Source organism: Nipponia nippon, unplaced genomic scaffold, assembly GCF_047370975.1.
Source record: "Nipponia nippon isolate SJK-2023a ecotype South Korea unplaced genomic scaffold, ASM4737097v1 scaffold_2, whole genome shotgun sequence".
NCBI classification, from domain to species: Eukaryota; Metazoa; Chordata; class Aves; order Pelecaniformes; family Threskiornithidae; genus Nipponia; species Nipponia nippon.
Genome location: NW_028262336.1, coordinates 29,984,524 through 29,996,792, shown reverse-complemented (window position 1 = coordinate 29,996,792; position 12,269 = coordinate 29,984,524). Strand labels below are relative to the sequence as shown.

At 36.0% G+C, this 12,269-nt stretch overlaps 1 protein-coding gene and 1 long non-coding RNA gene across 14 annotated transcripts in view; one reads left to right on the top strand and one right to left on the bottom strand.

The window, feature by feature from the left end:
* The window catches only part of SYNJ1 (synaptojanin 1), a 67,292-nt gene extending 55,200 nt beyond the window's left edge, over nucleotides 1–12,092 (top strand). For 8 of the 13 annotated variants that reach the window (XM_087756545.1, XM_087756537.1, XM_087756540.1 and 5 more), the window contains 3 exons: nucleotides 3,343–3,451; nucleotides 4,168–4,388; nucleotides 8,911–12,092. In XM_087756545.1, coding sequence (XP_087612671.1) covers nucleotides 3,343–3,451; nucleotides 4,168–4,388; nucleotides 8,911–9,759 — 1,179 coding nt within the window. In that variant the 3' untranslated portion in view covers nucleotides 9,760–12,092. Of the gene's footprint in view, nucleotides 1–3,342; nucleotides 3,452–4,167; nucleotides 4,389–6,767; nucleotides 6,792–8,910 lie in introns of all 13 variants that reach the window. The other 5 variants (XM_087756547.1, XM_087756548.1, XM_087756543.1 and 2 more) reach the window with 2 other exon arrangements.
* LOC148055717 (uncharacterized) lies at nucleotides 3,460–12,199 on the bottom strand. The gene is made up of 3 exons (XR_015704589.1): nucleotides 12,079–12,199; nucleotides 4,270–4,476; nucleotides 3,460–3,785 (listed from the first exon to the last, which is right to left on the bottom strand). It is a non-coding gene; the product is annotated as an uncharacterized LOC148055717 (long non-coding RNA).
* Between the last annotated feature and the right edge of the window lie 70 nt (nucleotides 12,200–12,269).

Here is a 12,269-nt window from a genome sequence, read left to right as displayed (position 1 = left end):
TAGGCTCCCAAATAATACCACATTTTATGTCCACTTTCAAATAACTGCAAAGTACAAAGTTATTCTTTGTATTATATATTCCTCTTGACTACGTTGGTGATTTGGCATGATAAGATGTATTATCTTCTGTGCTGAAATGTATATCCTGATGGCAGTTAATTGCTTGCAGGCAGTTAATGCATTATATAGGCAGCTGATGTATTATTGGTGATTACTTGATATGTAATGGAATCTTGTACCTTGTTTTAAAAATTAATTTTTATAAGGGTCTTCACATAGAAGTGAAACATTCAATTATTTCAACAAACATTAGTTCTGCATTTCATTATTTCTGAAACTGAACTGAAGGAACTGAATGAAGGATTTATGGGTGCTTTAATGCTTCACTACAAGCAAGAAATTAAGAGAAGGAAGACATCTGCCTTATTTCTCCTAACAGCAGCAAGTAGGAGCCTTGCATTAGGGAAGGAGAAAGTGTTTTAACAGCTATAGTTCATCTTAAAGAAGTACTAAGAAATGGTCTTGTTTGTTGATAATTCTTTAGACTTTGCAGCATATTTCAGAGAGAATTTTTGCAGCAGCATTGAAGGGCTTTTTTTTTTTTTCTTTCTGTATCTACAGCAACTACAGTCTTTGTGCTTCCTTTGTTCCCTCTGTTGTGGCAGTTCCAGGCTCTTCAACTTAGATCGTACGTCTTCATACCTGGATGTTTTATAGACTAAAAAGCAGGAAAAGCTGGCTCTTTTTTATCAGTTTCTTGGTCATTAGAGAACTCTGTTTTCCTTCTCTAAGGCATTTCACTCTTCTCATTGGGATAATGTTCACGACGACACTGACAGGATGGAGAGCAGAGAGATGAGTCTTTAGTAAGGCTAAAAAGCATTCTGATTGCATAAATGTCAGTGGGATAGATACTGATGAGGTTTTTGACCTATCTACAAATATGGCATCTCTTCTTTGATGCATATCTTTCTTTCAGGTAAAGTAATAGACTAATTGTTGCAAAGGAGAGAGAGAGAGAGTATGAAGAAGCCATTAAAATAAGATGCAGCTAACAACAAGATTTTAAGTTAAATCCATATAATTTTGTTTTATAAAAGGTTGTAGAGTCCTTTTCCACCTTTTAAATGAGCAAGAAACAAAAGAACGCTGCCAGCTGTGCAGAGATATCAGAGTTCTTGTAGAGCTTAAAGGAGTTGTACCTTACTGGGATTGCCACTTCTACGGTACTTTTGTACAATAGTGAAACCACTAAGAACTACTGTTGAGAGCCACCATTGGAATCACTTTTTGCTGATTCATTTTTCTCAAAGAGATTGATTCTCACAGTGAACAGTTCTTGATCTTTGCGCTTTTTTGTTATTTTCCCAGAAATGTAAAATGCCCTCTTCTAAAATTTGGATAAAGAAGACCTGGTATACAAAGGACAGAATGTATTCATTTATCACCATGTGCCTCGCTTCTTTTTTTTTTTCTGTAATCTGGAGCAAGCATAGGATTTGCCATTTCTAAGTCAAAATAATTCAATAAAAAAAATGGGCGTACAGGAGAGACTCCACCAGTATCTTGGAATTGGCATAAGCGCAAGAATTTTTGTTCATATGAGCAAGATGGAAAAAAAGTAGTACCGTTCTCTTGTGCTGTGCTTCTCAACACCCAGGCTGGACGACAGTTAGAGCTGCTTGCCCGTTTCTAGAAAGGACCACAGTACTGCAATCGCCAGCATAATTTGACAAGACAAAGCTGACTGCATCTCTTCTTTTGCAGACATTGAGACTTTCTTTAAAAAACACCTAAGCAAACCAAACCAAACAAACAAAAAAACCCACCACAACGAACAAATGTAATAGAAGGTCTGAAAAAAACATTTCCTAAGATCTGCTTGGCTTTTCAAGCCTTAGCTCAACCCTTGTTTGGATTTCCTAACTGATACTGCTGCTTTCCTTTTTCGCAGTTTGTTTTTTGGGCAGCATTTCCAGGATTTCAGGACCAGGGACAGTAGCCACGGCAGGCGCCACTTCCCACTGGGTGCTCCTGAGGATTATCTCAGACTTCCTTTCTGTTTCTCTTCTGTTCCTTTTTGATGTATCTCTTTTTTTAAAAATACATTTTGGCATTTAATCCAACCAGCCTTCTGCCTGCTTTCAGAATATTCAAAGAAATGACAAAATGCATCTTGGTGATTAAAGAGAAGACAGATATTTTGGAGGTTAAGTGGTTTAAAACATTTAGAAAGTGGTTAAACAGACTCAGCCAAGCATAATGAATCAGATATTATACAAAGTCTTCGAAGTAGAGTACATACATCTAGTAAAAGTAAAACCAAGGATGATACTTGTTTTGCAGTGGTGACATTTATTTGCTTGTTTTTAAATCATGTTTGTGTAGAGAGCTGTGTAATGGGGTTTGCTCTGAAAACCATTTCTAGAACATCCACTGTTACTAAGATTTTGTCAGAATATACCAAGTACACAAAATTTTAGAGGAAACATCTTAAAAACTATCTTGCCTCATGATCTTTTTTTTTTTCCTCCTGAAATCTAGCATTGTTATTCTAACACTTTACATTCAGCTTTCAGCTGTGGTGTTTGTAATTCATTCAGTTTCAGTTGTAATCTGGAATAGATTCCTATTTCTCTTCAAATACTGATGTAGACTTTTAAATTTTGTTTTATGAGAGCAATTCCATTCTCACCATACTAAGTTCTATTCCAGCAAGTTCCAGCTGGGAAGACTCCAGCCTTCAGATGAGGCAGAATGTGTGTTTCATTAATACTGTTTGCTGAGGAACAGGAGTAACTACCTTACAGTTAGCAAACATTAAGTTTCAGAGAAAAGAACAAACATGGTCTTTTATGCATATCTTGGACTTTCACTGTATCAAATTGACTGTAGCTGTTGTTTGCAAATGGCAGGCTATAATTATAGCCCAAAAGGTAGAAAGTGTCTATAGTCTGCATTGACAGTGAGTTATCAATGTGTCCTTTCAAGATCGCCAAATAAAGTAGTTGTTGGTTTTGTTGCTTACAACAATTCACAGACTTAGGTAAAATTAACTTGCTAATACTAACAAAATAATGAGAGTTTCAAACAGTGTTGCACGGGTAAATATTTATATAAAGTTGAAAACTGTTGTAAAAATCCTTTGCTTTAAATTGAACCCTCATAATGTTTTGAGAATAGATTCTTTGCTTTTATATGTGCATAAAAAATGAGCTCAGCAACTCTTATCAAAGAATTTATTTTTCAGAGAGTCCTAATTATCCTGAATCATTTAACAGTAGATGACTACAGATCCAAAGTAGAACTAAAATAATTTCTTTTTACCAATTATTATGTCAGACTGTTCCACCTCGAGCTGGAGTTATTAGTGCACCACAAAGCCATGTCCGTCCCTCTGGGGGAAGACCAGGACCTGAAACTCAAACCAAACCAGCTGAACCACCAAGGGGTAAGTGTACTTTAGATGTTAAATATAAATGTCACTGTTCAGTCAAGAGGTACTGTCTCTGGTTTGAATGCTTTGTTTTCAACAGATGTCTTCATTTTTCACTAGAGATTAAGATTCCCGAACGTAGTACCATTTGGCAGTTTCTGTTAGTGTTGATCATCCACAAGTATTGTAAACCCGTATCAGATAATAGGCAGCAGTCAGAGGAGATCTAGACCCACAGAGTTCATGCCATAAAGAGAAACTTTGATCAGATTGCTCTGTTCTGGTCTGGGCACATCGGTGTGTCCTATCATAGGTGCTGATCACTGGATCGTTCTCTGCAGCGGTTGCTCTGTAATCATAATATTTGGAATAGTGTTTATGTTTGACTCTCAAAGCCACTTCCTAAACTTAAAGGGTTTTTTAAAAATTGTATTAATATCAAAATATACATTTTATAATAGTGACTTCCAAAATACTTTTAAATACAACTGAAGTACACTTAAGAATGACATGGTTTCTGTTCTCTTTTTTGTATCTATAGTAATAATTTTTAATGGAGATAGGCTGAGCTTTTGATGACTTCTAATCTAGTTGCCATGAACACCTGCCATTCTTACAGCCCCTTCTGCAGTTCTGTCTGGTGCTTCCACAGCCACGTGTTCTCTCAGTCATGCCATTAAGATTTCTATTACAATTCTTTACAATGAAAAACACTGCAAATATACTTGCAGGCTCACCATTGCTTCCTGAACCACTAAAGCCTCAGGCTGCTGGACCTGCTCAGCCCACCACTCAGCCCCTGCCTGCGCTAAGGATGCAGGAGCCTCTCATACCTGTGGCATCGCATCCACCTCAAACAAGTGCCCCACAAAGTCTGGAACCCCCACAACCGCCTCCTCGTAGCCGATCATCTCACAGTTTGCCTTCTGAATCTGCTCCTTCACAGCAGCAAGTAAGTAAAAAAAAACCTTGTATATATGTTTTTTCATTATGTAAATTAACACAGCTCGTACCGAATGCTGTAGATTTGCGAGAAACTCCTAAAGCAAGCAAACAAACAAAAATAAAGGTCAAAAGATTGGATTCAAAGATCATCAGGCTCTAGTAGGATAATACTTAATTGCTTATGTATTGTCCGTGAATAACTAACATCTCAAATACTAAACATTTAACTTAAGATTTTGTATGACAGACTTATGAACAGCTTGTTCTTAAAATTATGTTGTCATTTGACACCTTTGTATGGAAAAATACTCAGCCTAAGAAATTTAATTTTATAATGACACATGCATGACTTAAACCGTATAGTAACTAGCTAACACAGGTTTTGATTATAAAGTAAGCTTTATAGATTGCATGATGTGGTGCTTTATGTTGATGATAATTCATTGCAGGAAGATGATACTGATAGATACTTAATAGAAATACATTTCTCCCATTTGCCAGTGTCAATTAAAATATAGAAACACATCAAAATAATCTGAAAATTTAATACTGTAACATAAATATTCTGTACTCCGGGACCATTTAGAGTGTTGTTTTCAAAAGAAAAAAAAAAACCTTTTTCTAGGAAAAGCCATAGTTTCTTACTACTGTTTAAAAAATGCAGAAGTAGGTTTTCAGTGTCATTTCTGTATACGTAAGGCTAAACTTCTTCACTAAAGGCCAGTGCTGTTAGTTTTTACGGTATCAGGTACTAGGCCAGATAATACATTACTTGAATAAAAGCACAAATTTGTTGAAGCTGATGGATTTGTGCCCAGTTCTTACCAAGAGTAAATTTGTGGTTTTGTTTTCTGGTGTTTGGGGTTTTTTAAACATAAACTCAGCTGTGGATATTTATGACTATGTAAGTTTTCATCAGTATTTTAGATTTTTACCTTATCCCTATATCTGAAGCCTGCTTTCACTGACGCAGTTAGTTAATACCTATTTTGTACCACAATGAAGCAGCCAAATGCAGTCCTCAGTGAGTTGATTTAGAATTCTAATTGAAAAATCTTTAAATGTTCTTCCTTTCTTTCTGCTGAACCCCTCTCTCTACCCGTTAACTTTTTTTCATTTTGGAAACTTAGGCCAAAAAATGAAGGATATTTTTGAACATACAGATAGAATATCAGGACTTTTTGTAGTTTGTTAGAAAGTATGAAGTGTTGCCAGCAGAGAATATACATGGAGGCATAAGGTACTTGAGAACGTACCAATTTTGTGAATAGAAACAGATTGCATTGTGTCACTTTTGAAAGCCTCATACCTAAACGTCATTTTACTACTGACCATTTTGTGAAAGAGGTGCAAGCAGTTCTTTCAAAATTATTATGAAAATTACATTTATCTGTGAGTATACACAGCAACCAACAATATGCTCAAGAACACTGTAAACAGGTTTTTGAGCTGTATAATGTTGTGGCTATATTGTTAACAATATCGAAACCAGATTGTTTAAGGCTAGTTCAGGGAGCTATAATTTTCTCTGCAATCAGATTTATTTCATTAACACAGGCTGTGCAATCCCAAGGAAGGCCCAATTTGAGCTTCAATTATTGCCTTCAGCTTAGGGTTTTTTTATTTCAGTTTCCTTTTTTTTCCTTTTTTTAGTTAAATGATTTTTATTTCATTTCTTGATCATCATTTGTAAATATGAAGTTTTCTGAGAATAGGTCGTTAAATAAATACAAAGTCTTTTGAGAGGTAGTGGATTCCAAGCCCATCCTTTGATTCAAAGCTTGATTATGATATTTAAGAACCTAAATACCTCCTTATAAAAATAATTGCTTGTATACAGTGTGAATATTCAGGACTATAGATTACCAAGCAATACATTAAAAAAGAAAAGTAGTTATTGTAAATAGTTTTATTTATTGTAAATTAAGGAGATTTTGGTTTTTGATTGAATGAGAAGTCTTACATTTTTTTTCAGCTTGAAAAGCTGTTACTCTAGATGAGTAATATACCAACACAGTTCCCAGAATGAGGGCTATAGTGCTTTTCATGTTAATAGATGGTTAGAATTAGACCATCAATAGTCAAATTCTTATAATAAGTCTTCAAAAAACAGCACAATCAGCTGCACAATGAATGTCTGTATGGAAATAACATTAGAATTGGCTTGAGCTGGGTTTTTTGACTCTTAATGGTAAAGCTTATACGTCTTACAATAGAATACAACAGAAATTTAAAATATGATGTGTAATAAATATTTTTGGTTTGTATTCATATCTCAAAAAATGGCTTTGTGAAAACTTAAAGTATTTTTTAACATGAGGTTGCTTTGTTACTTGGATTTTCTTCCTAATTTTCTTTCCTTTGATGTCTGTTTCTCTTTCACAAGCAGGAGCAACCATCAGGGTAACAGGTATCTGACTATTTACCAATCTTGTATGTGGTCTCCATCTATTCAAGCAGAAAAGATGTATGAATCTTGTTTTCATACATCTGCAGTCTCATCCACGTTAAAAATCACCTGTCCACATTAATGAATTGACTGTCATACCATAGTTTGCTTTTTCCTTTCATAATGCAATTAAAATTGATACTGTTAACTGTATTTATTAGTGCCATAGCAAATATTTTGCTTCATCATCTTTTATGAAACAATTGGAACCTCGCGTATGTTGCTTAGTCACTGCTGAATCTCTTGGTCTCAGTCTATTTGGAAAAAAATGAGTAGGTGTTACAGTCAACATTTCTCTTTAATACAAATAAATCCTGATGCAATTGCACTAACAAAGTTTTTTCAAAATAAAACCCATATTTCACATTTCTCAAAGAACAGAGAACTTACTATTACCCAAAGTAAAATATACTGTTTGTTACAATTTTAAAAGCATTTGGTTCCAGAATTATTCAGAGCACATTTTTATTTACAATACTAGAGCAACTGGGATTCATAGTTTCTTTGGGATCTTGTACTTTTTGATAACTTGGTTAATGAACACAGAACTTAACCAGCTGGTGCCAAGCTGCATTTGATTTATATTCTTTCTACAGTTCAATTTTTCACATTTCCCCCCTCAGTTACTCGATGCCTTTGTTTTAATAGTATTTTCCAAAACACTTACTATGTACATGTCAAAATACCAACACTGAACTCCTCTATTTATGGTTTGGTAACATTAGGCCTCATCTATTTTAGAAACTCTCTGACGTAGTACCAGGGATGCATGTAACCAACATTGTTGTTTCAAAAAAACCACCAGAGCAAATGCATTGTTGCCAGCATACTCCATTTCTCCTGCCAACCAATTCAAGCTACAACTGCAATTTTTTAAAAGAAATTGCTATATTGGATACATTGGGAAAAACTTATAATATTATTCCTGACAGTCTCTAAAGCCTGTAGACTAATTTTTCATAGCTGCTTAGGCAGTGGATATGTAGAGACATGCTTCAAACTATTCACAACAAATACAGTAAAAACAAGAGGTTTAAAGATTGAGCTTAGGCTATAATAATATTGTATTTTAGCTGATAGTTTAGTTTGCATCCTGGTTCAACAAAACATTAGTTCACAGAATTTTCATGCTAAATATCCAAACTATTTGGGTATATTAAGGCGATGTGTTAAAATGACAAATTTGTTTGCGAAATTTGAATTCTCAGAAGCTGTTTTAACTTAAGCTTAATTCTTTGCATTTTTTTAATTCTTTGCATTTGTTTAATAAGGGGAAGCTCCAAAATCTGTTCTGTCAGTGTGATGACTTGAACAAAGGTAGATATTCTACCTTTCTGGACAGTTGTTACAAGGTATAAAAGTTGCATTGTTGTTTGAAGAAATTGATAAAAACAGGAATTTTTTTTTTTTTTTTTTTTAAAGATGAGAAGTTCTGTGGAGAAAACTCTGTCTTCTCCATTTGGTATTATTCTAAACAATGATAACTTGCCATTTTAAAATATTACAAACTGATGATTGTATCTTCACGTGTCAAGAAGCACTGGAGATGCCTACAGATGCATATGTCTACACAGAAGTGTCTGAAGTGCATATACTAATAAAACTAATTTTTCCTTTCATTGTGATGCTTAAATATTGCTTGTAACATCAGTGTTATAAATTCTCAATGAAACCTAGAGCTTTTTATTTCATATTTGTGCTGGGTTATCACTTGTTTAGAATACAGCATCATTTCGCAAGTTTCTTAAAGATTTTCTTATACAATGCCCACTAGGGCTTTTGGCTAGGATTCTGACCTGCATGAAGTAGATTCAAGTTGCTTCAACCAACAAGGGGGAAAATTGTGTTTACCAACTAGTAGGATCTTCTTCAGAGAAGAGGTTAAGGGTTAGTGTTTTCCAGAAAAGAAGCAATCATTCTACTACAAGTGCATTGGGCAAGTTACAACCGAATTGTATTGAAGCTTCAGTTTAAGCCCAAGAGCTTCTTTTCTTCTCGTAGAAGAGTGAGAAATGGGGAGTTAGAAATAATCTTAAAACAGCCAGCCACATGATTACTAAGCACGTTGTTTTCTTTCCAGATTAAAACAAATGGAACATACGGCACTAAACTCGAAACACAGTTAGACAGTGACCCTTTTGAAGATTTGTCATTTAAGCTGCTTGTGTCAAAGATGCAGACGTCTGTTCGAACATCACCTGTTCCGACTTCAAACCAAAAGGAGTTGATACAGTTGCCTTCAGCAACACAAAGAAATGCTGATATTTTGAATACTGTCAATTGCATGCCAGCAACGCCTCCTATTCCAACCTTCAACACGTCCCAGGAACATACGCGCAGCTCTCCAAATCCATTTATTACTGGACCGAACTGCACAAATCCATTCACTGAAAGAACTCCTAATGCTGGAAACCCATTTAGAACGCAAGAGTCTAAAATAACTTCACATTTACTAGAAGGACGTGCCGCTTGCGATCCTTTCCCTTCTCTAAATCCCCCCAGTTGTAATACAAGCAAGCCTGTATTTTCTGTTGATGCATCTGAAAACACTTTTTGCTTGCGAAGTAAATCTCTCATGGTAAAAAATGTACAGCCAAAAGGATGGGTAACGTTCGATGATGAGGAGGAGAATTTCAATGTAAAGCTAAAGCCATCTAAAAGTGTTCCAGATTTTAAGCGAATCAGTTCCAGGAAGTCAGCTGGATGTCCAGATTTGCTGGGCACTGAACAAAGTACTTTTCTTGGTTCAGACTTTAACTTTGACAATGACTGGAATAAAAGTTCTACTGATTGCTTCTGCACAATGCCAGCAAGAAGACCACCTGCACCTCCTGTACCATCAAGAATAACCAGCAACAGATCCCCCACAGATCCTTTCACTTCTTTGGCACCTAAGGTGTCACCAACGCAAGATTTTACAGAAAGATAGATGTTCGAAAATATAAGAGGTTATATTTGTTGCTACATTTATCCAGTAGAATAATTGGGCATTTGAGATTATTCTGTGTGCAATAATTAATTGTCAAATGCACTGAGACTTAACTTTACTCGTAAACAGCCACTATTGTTTGTGTATAAATTTTGGATATGTATATATGGTAGAGCACAAAAAATTGTCTGAAATTTATTAAAATCCTGATGTAATAGTATTTGAGTAGACAGAGAAAAGAAGGATGAGCTACTAATCTCATTAAAATATACCAATCTTGGATATAGTTTTTGTTTAGGGAGCTCTCTCATTTCTGTTCCCCTTTGTGGAATTTAAAAAAAAAAAAAAAAAGAGGCTCCCTGCTGGAAGCCTCCCCACTCCCTTTTTACTGTTTTGTTAATTGATATTTATAAGTATTTACCAAAGAGCTGCCAAAGTTTATTGAGATTTGAATGTTGACAAGTATTGTTTAGAAGTTCATTTAATTTATAACAGAGGCTATGGATATTTGTAAGGCTTATATTTGAATTTGAGGCACGACAAAAATAGTTAATTTCAAAATACAAACAAAACTTTGCATATTAATATATTCAATATTTGCTTTTAATTTTCTGTGTCAGTACATTTCACCTATTAAATATTATTGTGACATATATTCACTCGCATTACTTCAGAATAATTGTTCTATATCATCCATTTATTCATTGCTATTGTAAAGATACTTTTTTCCACAAATTGGAAACAACTGATACAACAATTTTTCCCTCAACCTCCAGAAAAAAATTCCCCTTGGGTTTTGAGATACAAAGCAGTCTTTACCAGTTGCAGACAACATATTGGAGTTGCCTTGTCCCACTCTCCTCTTTTGCACATTGGAAGTGTTTTCTTGTCCTATAGAAAGACCTGAGTGAGGGAATCGGCAGCCATGTTACAAGATCAAAGAGAGAGTCATCTTAATGTGATTGGGCTGTCCGCTCAGCATCCTCCCCATCTTATTAGACTTACTGCTGTATTTTTAAAATCTTACTTCAAAGAAAACGGGAGAACAGTCATTCTCTGAACTGAACAATATCATTCTGTCACTTTTGCAGTTAAAACTGTGTGACTCTTCCTCGCCCAGAGACAGTGACCATCTGCGTGGTGCTGCTTTCAGGCTAGTGGAGGCTAAGTCACAGTTCTACGTATCATGCTATAGAAACGCAACTCTCTGCTTTTATGATTTTCTAAAGCTCCTGTGAGATTACATAAAATACGGTATTTTGTTATCTTGAAGCAATTTAAAATAACTGATTTCCTTAGCTCCATTTATTTATGCTATAAAACCCTGCAGTTCTCCTTACAATTTGCAGTGGCTTAGGACATAACTCGTGTATGCAGCTGCGTGCTTTCATCCAAAGCCGAACGTGTCACAATGTTGTCATCTCTTGGGGGACTGCAAATACGTGCCCACACGCGTCGGCTTACTTGTGAACAAACTGTACTGGTTCTGCAAAACCAGGGACTGAAACACAACATACTAGCATTATATTTATAGTAGCAAAATACACAATGACAGTACCTTTTTTTTAAATTCTCGAATGCTATCAAAACATTATTTATAAAAGAAGCCACTCTTCCTTTAAACAGTATATGGTTAGCCACGAGCTGCAGTGGGATAGAGGAGTGATGATAGTGAGTTTTATATTGTGCTTTTTTCTGTTCAGGTCATTAAACAGTACTTGCACATTTTAAACAGCAGTGGTACTATACTCTTTGTGCTTCGGTATGTGGATTACCTTGTTTTAAACTGTTGCTATAACCATCTGTGTGATTGGTGTTTTGGTATATTCTTACATTAGCAAAACAATTTTTGGGGGAAACTTTTTGCTAGTGGGAGTTACGTGATAAATATGTTCTTTGTTGAATATTTAATTACAGTGATTAAAAACTACCTTCTAAAATGTACCTGGTATACAGCACCTCTACGCTTTACAGGATTACGGAGATGGACAGCAAAGTACTGCAAAGATCACAAGAAATGCTCCAAAAATATAGTGTGTAGATACATCGCTAACCGCTGTAACGTGTAGTAACGAAGATAATTACTAGCAGAAGTTCTGAAAATACTAAGAATTAAAACTAGAGACGCTCAACGCGTTTTCATGAACTCTGTGTTCCCTGTGGTAAATCGCTCTGTTAAATGTAACGGTTTTCTTGCTTGTGGCACACAAATATTTATGGCTGTATCCTTTCCAGAGCTGCAGTATTGAAACTCAGTGGCGTACAACATTCCGTAGCTACCCTGTGGAAGGCGGTGGTGTATTCATGAAATAAACATACCTGCCCTTACGCAACGTTAGCTTTTTCGCTCGCTTTGTACCTCAGGTGCCTCCCCGCGCCCCCTCCTTACGTCGGCACCTCTGTTACCGCTAGGAGGGGTGGCGCGCGCCCCGGAAGCGTCCCTGATGACGACAGCGGGGGGGCCGGAAGCGGAAGCGCCGCGGGTCTGCGCGGCCGAGGGGGCCGGCGCC